At 43.4% G+C, this 14913-nt stretch overlaps 1 protein-coding gene across 2 annotated transcripts in view; it reads left to right on the forward strand.

Moving 5' to 3' along the window:
- The window catches only part of PSME4 (proteasome activator subunit 4), a 418332-nt gene that overhangs the window by 32058 nt on the left and 371361 nt on the right, over positions 1-14913 (forward strand). For both annotated transcript variants that reach the window (XM_033936116.1, XM_033936117.1), the window contains exons 2-3: positions 3611-3751; positions 7871-7987. In XM_033936116.1, the coding sequence (XP_033792007.1) occupies positions 3611-3751; positions 7871-7987 (258 nt within the window). The remainder of the gene's footprint in view (positions 1-3610; positions 3752-7870; positions 7988-14913) is intronic.

Consider the following 14913-nt stretch of genomic DNA (forward strand, 5'->3'; position numbering starts at 1 on the left):
GGCGACCAATATTAGATGCAGTACTCCAGATGTGGACGCACCATCGGTCGATACAACAGCAGGATAACTTCTTTCGTTCTGGTTGTAATACCCTTCTTGATTATACCTAGCATTCTATTTGCTCTCTTAGCAGCCGCTGCGCACTGTGCCGTCGGCTTCATTGTCATGTCCACCATTACCCCCAAGTCCCTTTCTTGGGTACTCTCATTCAATAACATCCCTTCCATCGTACAGCTGTACCTCAGGTTTCTGCTTTCCACATGTAGTACTTTACATTTCTCAACGTTGAACTTCATCTGCCATCTCATTGCCCATTCCACCAGTTTGTTCAAGTCCCTTTGCAGTTCTTCACAGTCCTCTTTAGTACGAGCTCTACTAAATAGTTTGGTGTCGTCAGCGAATTTTATTATCTCGCACTTCATCCCTGTTTCTACATCATTTATAAATATATTAAATAGCAGCGGTCTGAGCACCGAGCCCTGTGGAACACCACTCGTGACCCTCCTCCAGTCTGAGTAGTGGCCCTTCACTCCTACCCTCTGTTTCCTACCCGCCAACCAATTCCTGATCCATAAAGAGTTTTACCTCATTCAAAATTGTCATTAACTATTTTTTTCTGAGGCCCTGCAAGTACCTACAAATCCAAAATGTGGCCTTGCAAAGGGTTTGAGTTTGAGGCTAGTGGTGTATAGTAAAAGATCTACTCGTATCCCTAAGATAGGAGGCAAACCATACCAAAGCATTATGAATGAGACTTATCAACTTCAATCTACAGAGAATTAGAAGGATGGAGTGATGTGGTGAAATGGGGAGCACTGGTCCCTGCCCAACCTCTGGCAATGCGTTCCAGAGCTTAACTATTCTCTTGAGTGAGAAAATATTTCCTCCTATAAATACTTTAAAAACCAATAGGAGTGTGCTAGATGTAATGTATTTAGATTTTAGCAAAGCCTTTGACAGTGTTCCACCCAGGCGTCTAATAAATAAACTGAAGGGTAAATTCTATAAACAGTGTCCCGATTTTAAGTAGAAGTAGGCATCCTACCATTGTCTAATCAGCCAATTGGGATGCACATTTTTAGAAAAAAAAAGTACCTGAGACAGGCGACTTACTGTGGGTGTAGGTGTTTTCACTGGTCTTGGGAGACGTGTAGGAACATATAAGCTCATCCAAGGTGGGCATGGGCATGGTTTTACCTGGAAGTGGCTTTGGACGAATTTAAGCAGCCCTAGACATTTTCCTAGAGCCACGACAGATGTCTGAAATACAAGGCCATTAAAATGCTGGCCTACATTTCAAATAGATGCAGTCGCTGAGCTGATTGCTGCTGTGGCAGGGAACCCCTGAACCCCACCCCACCCCACTCTCTCCTGCCGCCGCTTCCAACCCCCCCCCCCGACACTGTCCTTTGCAGGAGGGATGCCCAAACTCTCTTCTTCACCCAGAGAGTGGTGGAAAACTGGAATGCTCTTCCGGAAGCTGTTATAGGGGAAAACACCCTCCAGGGATTCAAGACAGTTAGACAAGTTCCTGCTGAACCAGAACGTACGCAGGTAAGGCTAGACTCAGTTAGGGCACTGGTCTTTGAACTGGGGGCTGCTGCGGGAGTGAACTGCTGGGTACAATGGACCACTGGTCTGACCCAGCACTGGCAATTCTTATGTTCAAAGCTGGAGGTGTATTCAGGTGTCATGGTGTTTGTGGTTGAGGCATACAAACTGCAGTCTCATCTGTTGTCTTTCTTTTTTGACTCTTGAATCACTTGAATCTTTTGGTTTCTGTCATCTCCATTTCCTCTCTCCTTCCCCAAACAAGCCTTCCACCATTTTTCCTCCCCCTTTGCACAACACATCATTCCCCTTCTTTGCTCTATTTACATCTACTGTATATCTTCCTTTGCAACCTATTATTTCTCTACAGCTACCTATCCCTCCTTCCATTCGTAGTTCTTGTCATACTAAACAGCAAGTGGCAAGGACTTGAGTGGGCTGCTTTAGCTTCCCTAGTCTCTCTCAAATTCGTTTTAGGTCATTTGCAGCACTCACCTTCCCCTTCAGCTTTCACTGGCCTCTCAATATACACAATTATCTATATTTATCTACAAGCCAGTGCTGCCCTAGCTGTTCTCTAGCTAGTATTCTTCTATTCATTGTCTTCCCTAGCTCTGATCTCTGCAGAGACCCCATTCCTATCTGTGGCCCTGAGAGATTGATTTCAGAGCTTGGTGATTTTCTCCACCAGTTTCTCCTGTTTGTGGAAGATACCATGTAGGGGGTACTGGCATGAAGGATTGTTGCATCACTATTGATGGAGCATGGTATTACTTTGCATAAAATTACCGTATTTTTCGATCCATAATATGCACTTTTCCCACCTCCAAAAAGGGGGTGGAAATGTAAGTGCGTCTTATGAAGAGAAGATACATATTTGTTAAACCTGCTGCCATCACCGCATCTTTTAACCCCCTGCTGCCGCCGCATCATTTTAACTCCCCCGCTGCCGTATATTTTTAAACCCCTCCTGCCGCATCTTTTAAACCTGCCCGGTGCCATCGTACCTGGCGGTTCAGCGTAATTCCTGGCCAGCGGTGCAGAGATCAGGAGCAAGCCCTCCGCGCTTCCGCCTGGGCCCGCGCCAATCTCTGAATGGCTGCAGTCGGCTCTCGTGGGACTCGTGGGAACCGACTGCAGCCATTCGGAGATTGGCATGGGCCCAAGCGGGAACGCGGAGGACTTGCTCCTGATCTCTGTGCTTCTGGCCTATGCGCCCCTGCTGGGAAATAGATGAGACAGCTGTCTAAGGAGGGAGGAATTAAAAAAAAGGTACCGAGGGGTATGATTAAAGGTACGGGGGAAGGATGATTAAAAAAAAGATACTGGGGGTACGTGGGGGTACGTGGGGGGATGATATAAGGTTCTGGGAGGTGTGTGAGGGTATGGAGGATGATTTAAGGTTATGTGGGGCACGTGGGGGTATGGGGGTATGATTTAAGGTACTGGGGGCACATAGTGGTATAGGGGATGATGTAAGGTACATGGGGGTATGAAGGGATGATTTAAGGTACTTGGGGATATGTGAAGGGTATGGGGCCTGGCTGCCTGTCTGCCTGCCTGTCACTAGGCCTGTGCCTGCCTGTCACTAGGCCTGCCTGCCTGCCCTGGACCCTGTCCCGGACTATCACTAGGCCGTCAGAGGGGGGGGGGGACAGGGTCCAGAGCCTGGCAGGGAGAATTTGGTTCACAATGTTTTTTTTTCTTGTTTTCCTCCTCTAAATCTAGGGTGCGTCTTATGGTCAGGTGCGTCTTATGGAGCAAAAAATATGGTAGTGTCTTATTTTACGCAGTGTTGTGCCAGAAAAAATTGGAAGTCTGTTCTTAACAGAGCCTGAAGGAGATAGTTGTGTAGTTGTATGATAGAGTACCCATTTGTAAATAGTAATGCCCCTGCAATAACTTGTTGCTGAGTGTACATAATATTTTAAGCACTTTAGAATTTAAAGTTATTAGGCATTTTTCACATATTTACTTTTAATTTCAAAAAATAAGCTTGTTTGAATGCTTGATTGAATTACTGCAGAATAGATCTTAATTGTATTTTTTTTTCTTACAGCTATATTCGACTATATGGAAGAAAATTTAGTAAAGAAGATCATGTTTTGTTTATCAAGTTACTGTATGAGTTAGTGACAATTCAAAAACTGGAAATAAGCATGATGCAAGGGTTTGCACGTTTGTTAATAATGCTATTAAAGTAAGTCTCTCTCTCTTTGTAAATATTAGTTTGCTAAAGTTCCTAGTAGATAATGTCATGTCATGCTTACAGTAGTATATTTCAAACTTAGTCTTTTTTCTTTTTGCACTATTATTTGCTAAGGTGAGCTATTGATGTACACTTCTCCCTCCGTATTCACGGTTTCCGTATCTGCGGTTTTGATTATTCATGATTTTTTTGGCTAATGACTCCTCCCACAAAAAATTACATCATCACGAAGGTGTCTTAGATCAGGGAAGGGCCAAGTAAATGGAAAACTGGACAAACATGTGTCTAAGACTTACCTGTCCCAGTTCCTGGGAAGGCCAGAGCAGTCCTTAGAAAACTAGTGAGTTAAGAGATCTGCCCTAAAACAACCTCTAGATATGCCTCCCCTCAATCTGGGGAAAAGTTCACATGCTGTGAAATCCTGTGCTTTCTTCTAATTGGATTAAAAGAGGGCTCTGAGCGCAGCAACTCCTCTTCCCTACCTTGGGCTGTGGGCTTCCGTGGCTCCTCCTACATGCAGAACTTCTGAGCCTACCTAATCACTCAAAACAAACAAAAAGCAAAGCCTTGAAGAGATTCTCTCTAGGTGCGGAATCCTCAAAGTTCAGGATGCTAGGGAGGAGGAGCCAGAATGCTGCATTGGCTCAGAAATGTGCTTAGGACTGCCCGCTGAGTGAATGCAGCTTTCGATGGGGCTTTCGCAAGGTAAGTGATTGTTTTCCGCTTGCATTGCTAGTTCTACCTTCTGGCATTAGAATCTTGTGAATAGCACCTCTGCTATCTTCTTGCTACGCCCCGCCCTATCATGCTGTCTCCTTCTCACTAAATGCAAGTATTCTAAAGAGTTTATTTGCGGTTTCAATACAAAAACGCTAACTTTTACAAAAAAACGCAAATAACATTCAAAAAAGTTATTCATGGTTTTTTCATATTTGTGCCTTATGCCGGAACGTATCCACCGCGAATACGGAGGGAGAAGTGTAATTGCTGGATACTTGGTTGCAAATGCTACCAGGCAGTAATATATAACTCCATCTTGTAAGTGCCATGCATATTTAGTTGCTGTTAATATACTTATTTTTACAACAGGGTACACAACTTTTAATTTGGTTATGGAAAGAGTGTTCTTAATTTACTGCATACTTGGGTTTGTTTTTCATTGCATAACTAGGGCCTGTTTTCTTTTTTTTTTGTAACTGTTTATTTATGACAAGAGAAAAACAGCACAGCAAAACATCAGGAATATCCAACAACAATACAGGCAGGCAATCTGCAGAACAACAAATCTCCTGATGTCCCCCCCCACCCCCTCCCCCCCCTCCCCCCCTAGTGACAGCACCCTGCTCCCCCCAAAAACCCAAGAACACCACCAATAGGCACACTGACACCCCAACGTGAGGAAAAGTAGAAAAATCAGAAAAGAAGTGGACCAAAGGTCACAGACCCCCAGTAAGAACCCCAAGAAGACAAACCCCCACAAAACCCATCCGGCCGGAGCCAATACCTCAGCTGAAAACAGAACTATTCATCCCCAGACTCTCCATTGCCAGGTATCTCCCCCAAATATCGTGATATTGCTGCCATTTTCTAGTCAACAGGGCCGAGAGCCGATATTTCTCACACACCCATCCCAATTTCTCTCGCACCAGAGCCAAAGTAGGTGAAGTAGTACTGCGCCAGTGTTGAGCCACAGTCAGCCTAGCCGCTGTAAAAGCCAAGCGCTCCAATCTATCCTGGGTGTCATCTACCCCTCCAGAGGGAAACCCCAACAAGGCCACCTCAGCTCTTTTCGTGAGAGGCACTTGAAGGAGAGCCCCCACATACTTAAACACCTGGCTCCAGAAGTCTTGAATGGAGGGGCAACTCCACCACATATGAAAGAATGTTCCCCGCTGCCCACATCCCCTCCAACAGAAGTCTGTGCCCGTAGCGGACATCTTGCTCAGAGTCACTGGGGTGAGATACCAGCGCACCAGCATTTTAAGCGCATTCTCCACCAACATAGGGGCCACAGCTAAATGATGTATCCTAGACGAAATAGTTTCCCACAGAGATGCCTCAAACACCTGCCCCAAGTCCCCTTCCCAAGCCAGTAAATACGGAGGCTTCCGGTCCTTATCCTGATGCACCCATTTATACAGCAGCGAAATGCAACCTCTACGCACTGGGGACCCCAAAAGCTGCTCAAAGTCGGAACAGCTATAAGCTGCAACATCTGCCCTTTTAGCCTTCTGCAAATAACTTTTCACTTGTAGATACGGGAAGAGGTCCTTAGAATCAAGCTGGTAAAGCTTTTGGATCTCTGGAAAAGCACAAATGGACTCTCCCTCTATAAATTGGCCAAAGTACTGCAACCCTTTCCTTGCCCACCGCACAAATATCCCCCCATCTCTGCCCGGTACGAAATCAGAGGCAGTGCACATTGGTAAATGATGCAACCCCTTACTACGACCCAAGAGTTTGCCAGCCTCTCCCTTCCACACCCTCATTGTCCAATTAGTAAACGGGTTAGAAATGCTTCCCAACTCCTGTGCCCCCAAGTCCCCCCACATAAGCGACCCTAGGGTACGAGCCTCCCCCCCGAGCCACTCAAAACTCCCTGCTCTACCTGCACCCACAACTTCAAAGATGGCGCATGCCACTCCACTCCTGCTCGGAGTTGAGCCGCGCGGTAGTAATGCTCCAAATGGGGGAATCCAAGACCCCCTTCTGCTTTAAACTTGAACATGGCCCATTGAGCCACCCTGGGTCGTCTACCTCCCCACACGAATCGTAAAAGGTTCCGCTGCCATCGGAGAAGATACTGTCTAGGGACCTCAATAGGCAAAACCTGAAAAAAATATAAGAACTTCGGCAGTACCAACATCCTAATAACCTCCATGCGCCCCATCCAAGACACTCTACGACCCAAGAGTTTGCCAGCCTCTCCCTTCCACACCCTCATTGTCCAATTAGTAAACGGGTTAGAAATGCTTCGGGCCTGTTTTCTAAAGCGTGGTAAGGTTTTGCATGCTAGATCTAAAGATTAATGTACATTAATTAAGGGCATGGCCAGTATTTGCCCATGCTTTTAACACACAGGTGCAACTAAAAAGAAAATGCCTCCTCTAAATCCCCCCACATTGACTTTCACTAGGGGTTTCCTTGGTTGCTTGGTTGGAACAGTCACCAGATGCTCCTGCCCCATTAGCACATTGGTTCAAAATGACCCTTAGCAATAGTCTCACTGTACTATTGCTAGGGGTAAAGCTGCAGGTTTCTGTGAAAGTTCTACTTAATACTGTGGTACTAACATGACTTCCTTTTCAGAGGACAGAGTAGGGAGCTAGACATATTCTGTGCAAGGGCACTGCATATACTAGAGAATGACATAGGTCCAAATTTTTCACCGTCCCCACAGGAACTCATTTTCCCATCCTGTCCCGGTGAGATCTTTTCCTGTCCCTGCCCCATTTCTGCAAGCTCTGTCCTCATCTGCATAAGGCTCAAATACTTCAAAACCATACGTGTTTGAGGCTTGTGTGGTTAAGACAGAGCTTACAGGAATGGGGCAGGGACAGCGACAAAACTCACAGGGATGGAGAAATTGAGTTCCTGTGGGAACGGGAATAAATTTGTCCCTGTGTCATTCTTTAATATGCACCTTCCTTTTGTTGTCTTTGCCCCTAAGTTTTAAAAGAAACATGTTAATTATGTTGCTTTTTTTAGGTGCCAGTAGAATTTAACTGTGTCTGAATTCAAGAGGGCCTGGGATAGGCATGTGGGATCTCTCAGAGAGAGAAAGAGATAATGGTTACTGTGGATGGGCAGACTAGATGGGCCATTTGGCCTTTATCTGCCGTCATGTTTCTATGTTCCTATTATATTTTGAGTTGAAACATCACTTTATAGGGCAGCTAATTTTTAATCTGATTTAGTTTGATTTCATATTGTGGTTGGATGACACATGATCTCTTCTCATTGGTATAGCAGTTCAAGCTATGCTATATATTGCAGGCATTATAGTTATTGAAATGAAAATCTAGCCTTGTGCATATATTTAGAAATTATATTGCTACATTTCTGACAGCTTTAGATGTTAGAAAAATATTCACCTTCTTTTTCAATTAGGAAAAAAGAGCTACTTTCAAGAGCTGATTTACAGTTGGCATGGAGACCGCTCTATGAAATGCTGGAGAGAGTGTTGTACTCTAAAACAGAACACCTTGGATTGAATTGGTTTCCTACGTAAGTACGGTATCTGTAACAAGTTCTTGTTCTGCTTTTGAAGCTGCGTATGTTCTGCAGAAAGTAAATATTTAAAGATTTGTGAAGTACAGTTGCAGTTCTTAATATTAGAAAAGTGAACCAATTCACTGTCATTACTTGCGAGATGATAATATAGCTTCAAATAGATATATACTTTTAAAATTTTCCAGAAAAGTATTAATTATATGAGAATGATTGTATAGCATATTGTTAAATCAAGAAGGGCTTGTCCAACTTCTTCATTAGGTCAAATTTTACTTAACCTTCGTTCTAATTCAAAAAGTTTATTTTTAGTTATTTCAAATTTTAAGTCCACTTTTCTGTAGCACTTGAAGTTTAGTAAATTGAAGACATTTCACCCAACATGAACCCATGTTTCACTATAATAGCTGAGTAATGAGAGTCTCTTAAAAGATCAAAAAGGGCTAAATTGTAATTATAAACCACCAAAATTTCTAAAGTATAATATGTTTCCCCAAAAAACTGTATTCATTGCAAAACTACTACAGAATTAAAGGCACATACCTTAAAGTATATCTCAGATTTATGTTTGCGACTTGCATAAAAATGGCTGCGGCGCCTTTTGGACTTTTATATTAGATAATCACTTGAAACTTAGCAGCCAGTCACAGAGTCTTCTCGTACTAACGTCATGCATTCAGTTTCTTGATTCAATCCATTAAGGGTTACTGAATCAAGTAAATAAATCCGGTGTTACTCCTTATAATTCAAAACTTTCTCAAAGTTTCCACCCTCCTACCTGACCTTGACAGGGTCGGTGAATCTCCAGCGAATAACAGTAATGGAATGTTGATGGTCCAACCAGTGTTGGACTAATGGCGCTTGCATATTAGCATTATTAATTTTTTCATTTATGCTCATTCAAGCAAATCTTAATTTGTGTTATACTGCGTCCCACATATGTTAAATTGTAGGGATAGATAATCAAATATACCACAAGTGTTGAAGAAGGTGCCAAGTACAAGGATATTTCCATTGTGTTCCTGTAAGGCTATTCTGGCACCATTGATAGCTACCACAAGCCTGATGTTCTGATGATAATTTATTTGGCTTCCAATCGAGTCTATTGTAGGATAAAGATTCCCTCAAGGTTCTACCTCGTTTAAATGCAAAAACTAGATGTTGCTGAAACACATTATGAAGCTGTAATATGTTCCAATGTGTGCAAATTAAAGCTACAATTTTGTTTGAAAGAGTAGAATATGGTAAAACACAAACTAGATGATCAATCTTTTGTTTTTCATGATAATCTAGTAACAAATCTCTTTGGGCATATTGTGCACATAAATATGCCTTATGAATAATTGATCAAGGATAGCCTCTATCTAAAAATCTTTGATGAAATTTATTGTACTGTGTCTTAAATTCCTTAAAAGAGGAGCAAATTCTTCTCACTCTAAGAAATTAGCTAATCGGGAAACTACTACATAAATTGTAGGGATGAAAACTTTCAAAATGCAGCAGAAAATTTTTCGCCATCTCCTTACAGTATACAGTTGTCAAAATTGCTCCATCATGCTTATATATTCATACATCCAAAAAATCTATTTCTGATGTATTTATTTTTAATATTTATAAACCACATGTAGCCTGTAGTTTACATTTAGGTAGTCAAGTGTTTTTCCCAATCTGTCCTGGTGGGCTCACATTCTACCTAATGTACCTGGGCAATGGGGGATTAAGTGACTTGCAAATTCAAGAGTTTGCTCATTGGTTGAACTCTCTGAAGTTCCATTTCAGTTCCTGTCCATAAACAGAAAATATCGTCCAGAAATCTTTTCCAGAAAATAACTTTTGCAAACTGTGAAGATGAACAAAGTTTCGCTTCTTCAAATTTGGCCATATATAAAGCTGCCACTGATGGAGCAAAGATAGCTCCCATGGCTACCCCACTGATTTGTTGATAGAAAGAGCCATTATACCAGAAGTAGTTTTTTTTAATTACTAACCTTCTCAGATCTATCAAAAATGTTGTTGGAATTTGGTTTGGGGTTATAAGATAAATTAAGATTTGCTTGAATGAGCATATATCAAAAATCAATAATGCTAATGTACAAGTACCATTAGTGTTGGACCATCAACATTCCATTGCTGATATTCGCTGGAGAGTCATTGACACTGTCAAGGATGGATGGGAGAAGATTTTAAGAAGATGTTGAATTATAAGGAGCTTGAAAACAAACAGGAGAGACTGCCTTCACACCAATAAACTTCAAACAAAACAACAAAGGTGACCAGTTGTTGCTCGGTCTCTTTTATTATGATGGACTCAACATGATCATGTTTCAGCCCACAAGGGCCTGCCTCAGGAGTCTTGTGATAATCAGAACATATAAAATCTGCAAAATTTTCAACATATTCTATAGAACATCTCGCCTTTGAGGTAGTGGCTCTTACATTGCAGGCAGCTGTGTGTAGTTCTTATGTGGCTTCGGTTTGTCTGCAGTGGGTCCAACTCATGGCGGATGGGATGATGGATGCTGGAGCGGCGTTGCCTCATGAGTTCCCAGATTTCGAGATAGATTTGGCGGATGCCTTGTATGGTATCATTCAGGTTTCAGATAAACAGATGTCTCTGGTGGTGGTGTCTCGGCAGTCGTGGCTCTGCCATTGGGCGGCAGATGCTGCTTCAAAGTTAAGGCTAGTTAGGCTGCCCTTTAAGGGTCGCTTGTTGTTTGGTGAAGACTTGGAAAAGTGACTGGCAGCCTCAGCCCAAAGATCAGTTTTGTAGAAGCATGCCCTACATTGTGGCATTGATATTTCTCATCCAGCTATTGTGACAGAGCTGAAAGAAGGTTGCAGTACAGATCCTATGAGGTCACAGTGAGTACACGGACTGACGACCTGTGAGAGACGTCAAGGGAGGTTGGAAAAGTGGGGTTTTGAGTGTTTCTGGATGTTCCCTGTGTTCCTCCTGAAAATCCTAAAATCATCATTTTTAGAGTTTTGGAAATGTGAAAAATATCACAATTTTGGTGTGAATTTTTTGACAGCAGCCAGTTGGTCAAGAATTTTGGGGATTCAAAGTTTCAGCGGTTCGCGGAAGATAAACCTAAGAGTTCGTTTAAGCTGCAGCCATCCCATCTGCGTTTTAGAGATAAGCATTACAGACCAAGTAAACCTTCGTACAACTCTTCTTATGGTTCCTCTTTCAATGCCAAACCAAAGTTTTTGCAGAAGAGTTCCTTTCGTCCTTCCAGGCCTCCAGCTTTCAGCCGGCTAATCCTCAGGCCTCCTGACTGGGTCTTGGGCCCCCTCAGTCGAATTGATTGGGGACGGCTGTCCTTCTTTCTGGCAGAGTGGGCCAAGATTACATCCGATTGGGGGATGGCTGTCCTTCTTTCTGGCAGAGTGGGCCAAGATTACATTTGATCGGGGGACGGCTGTCTCTTCTTTCTGGCAGAGTGAGCCAAAATTACATTTGATCGGGGGACGGCTGTCCTTCTTTCTGTAAGAGTGGGCCAAGATTACATCCGATTAGTGGGTCTTGGATATTATTTGAGATGGTTACAGGTTAGAATTTTCCTTTCCCATCGCAGATTCTTTCTTGGTGTCCCCATGTTCGGGAGCTTCCAAGGTGGCTTTAGTACAGAATACCCTCCAAGTACTCCTGGACAATGGGGGTGGTGATCCCAGTTCCTAAGGAGCAAAGGGGCAGGGGAGGTATTCCATATGCTTTGTGAGATCGCTGCTGGTGTGGTTGTGGAGCGAGAGGGGACTTTCTCCATATTTGGTGGTCCTGTCCAGTAGTACGCTTATATTGACAGCAGATGGGTTGCTCTTTGGTTCAGATACTTCATAAATCTTGTTGCGTTCTGTTGGAATGTTGTTTACTTAATGTGGGCTTTGCTGATCTGTATTATTTTGTAGGTACGTTAGATAGATTGTGAGCCCACCGGGACAGATAGGGAAAATGCTTGAGTACCTGATTGTAAAAACCGCTTAGATAACCTTGATAGGCGGTATATAAAATCCTAATAAACTTGAAACTATTATGTTTTCCTGTAAAATTTAATAAATATATTCTTAAAAAAAAAAAGAAAGGGGGATCAGTCAGACCAGTGCTGGATCTCAAAAGGGTTAATCGGTTTCTCCATGTCAGGCACTTCCAGATGGAAATGATGTGGTCTGTTATAGCTACAGTGCAGCCTGGCGAATTCACTGGATCCCATCCGGTCCCCGCACCAGCAGTACCTTCGCTTTGCGATTCTCAGACAGCATTATCAGTTTCGAACTATGCAATATGGCTTGGCCAAGGCGCCATGCACATTTTACATGATGGTGATGGTGGTGGCGGCGGCCTTTCTTCAAAAAGAGGGAATTTTGGTTCATCCCTACTTGGTTAATCAGAGTTTCTTCCCTTCAAGAAAGTTTGCGAGTCATCCAAAGGGTGATTTCTCTGCTCCAGTCATTGGGCTAGTTAGTCAACTTTACGAAAAGTTCCCTAATTCCCTCTCAGTCGTAGAAACATTTGGGAGTCCTGTTCAACATGACCCAGAGGAGAGTATTTCTACCCTGGGACAGGGGCGAGAAGTTGCAGTACCAGGCTTGCTTACTGCTCTGGATATTGCGTCTGAGAGTTTGTAATTATGTTCAGGTTCTGGGATCCATGGTGGCAGCTCTGGAGGTTGGGCCTTTGGTCCGCTTTCATATGCGGTTGCTGCAATAGTTGCTTCTCTCTAGGTGGTCACTAGTGTCGCAGGATTACAGTCGCCTGGTGCAGTATGGATTAGTGGCTAGACAGTGCAAATCTATTCAATGGCATGCCTCTTGCATCCCCGGACTGGCTGGTGGTAACAATGGATGCCAGTCTGACGGGCTGGGGGATCGGTGCCTTCAGTCCTCGACGCAGGGCACGTGGTCTCCGGAGGAGGCTCAGTAGTCCTTCAATCTTTTGGATTTGAGGGCAATCAGGTTGGCTCTATTCGAGTTTTGGGTGCTGATACGGGGTTGACTGATCAAGGTTCTTTCAGACAGTGTCACAGCGATTGCATATATCAACAGGCAAGGGGGCACAAAGAGCCCTCAACTAGCAGAGGAAATACAGACTCTTCTCATTTGGGCTGAGACATGGCTCCCGCTTCTGTCAGAGACTCACATTGGGGAAAAATCCAACGTTCAGGCAGACTTCCTCAGCAGAAATCTCAACCCAGGAGAATGGGAGCTTTCCCAAGAGGCATTCCAGCAAAATGTGCAGAAATGGGGACTCCCATAGTTGGATCTCATGGCCTCGGCTCGCAATGCCAAGCTTCCTTGGTTCTTCAGCAGACACAGGGAACAAAATTCCAAGGGGTTGGACGTGTTAGTTCTTACATGGTCTCTGGACAGCCTTCTGTACATCTTTGCCCCCTAGCCGATGATAGGCCGGGTGCTGCATCGCATTGCTTGTTTGCATGGGTCGGTGATCTTGGTGGCTCTGGACTGACCATGCCATCCGTGGTACGCGGATCTGATAAGGCTGGCAATGGGGGACCCTCTCTAGCTTCTGGTAATGCCGGACGTACTCATGCAGGGTCCAATAAGGATGGAAGATCCCTCCCACTTTGGTCTTGCAGCCTGGCTATTTAAAGGTCGAGGTTGAGGCGTAAGGGATTTTTCAGAGTCAGTTATTTCTACTCTTTTGCAAATGAAGAGGTCTGCTCGGGTTTAGAGAGATTTCGAATCTTGGTGTGGTCTTCAGGGTATCTCCCCTTTTCAGGTTTCCCTTTCTCACATTGTTGACTTCTGCAGGACAGCGTCTTGAAAGGGTTGGCGTACAATTACCTTAGTTTTCAAGTAGCAGCTATTGCCTGTTACAGAGGCAGGGTGTTGCACTCTTTCTTTGGCTTCACTGCCTGACATAGTATGGTTCCTTTGAAGAAACCCTGTCCAGAGTGGAGCCTTAGGTTGGTGCTTAGGGGCTTGCAAAGGGCTCCCTTCGAGACGTTGCACATTGCAACACTCAAAGATGTCACCTTGAAGATGGTCTTTCTGGTGACTATGGCATCGGCTCGTCAAGTGTTGGAATTGCAGGCTCTGTCCAGCAGAGATTTTTGACAGTTAGATCCCTCTGAGGAGTGAAATCAGTACTCATTCTTGTCCCCTTTGATACAGAATAATAGAGAAGCCTTAGTGCAACCAGTGTTTGGTGTTGGTGTGAAGAAATTGAAGTATTGCAGTAGGCTTTGGCACATCCTAATAATGTCAGAGTATGCTTTAGTCTCATGAGTCAGTACCCTAAGGTGCTAAAAATGTTTACATCAGAATGCATACGTTTGCAGGAGAATATAACTGTAATGGAGTACTTCAAATAGATCCTCAGTTTGGAGTACAAAATTTCAGGATGAATCACTTAAGGACCAGTCATACTAAATGTTTTTCAAGTAGACAAAGAATTTGGAAACACTGTAAATGTCTTTGGTCCTAATTAGAATGAAGAGGACTTTGGAGTGATGTTAATCCAATGAATATATGTCTATTCTTATGTTCTTATCTTTTTAAATTAACCTTTATAAAATTTATGTCCATGCATTATTTTACTGAAAGAGGCTGAGGAGTTACTTTATTATTATTTATTTTTAGTCTGTACTAGCAATGGGAGGGAAATTACTGTCCTTAGTTAATCCCTAAATCTTGAAAGCAAAACAAAGAAAAATCCGAGTCTGCAGTAAAAAGCAAACACCAAAAACAAGAAAGAAACTGCAGATGGAAATGTACAAGGACAGGAATCTTTATTTAAAAAACATATATATTTGTAATCCTTTAAAAATGGCTCTTGTATACATGGAACTCGGACCCTACATGGCCCGTGTTTTAGAGAAACACTCCTCCTTCAGGGGTCCTATTGAGGAATGAAGAAAAAAAGCGTGTATGAAAAGTGATGAGGTGGAACTTAGTTCCACCAG

Source organism: Geotrypetes seraphini, chromosome 3 (assembly GCF_902459505.1).
Source record: "Geotrypetes seraphini chromosome 3, aGeoSer1.1, whole genome shotgun sequence".
In the NCBI taxonomy this organism is placed as follows: Eukaryota; Metazoa; Chordata; class Amphibia; order Gymnophiona; family Dermophiidae; genus Geotrypetes; species Geotrypetes seraphini.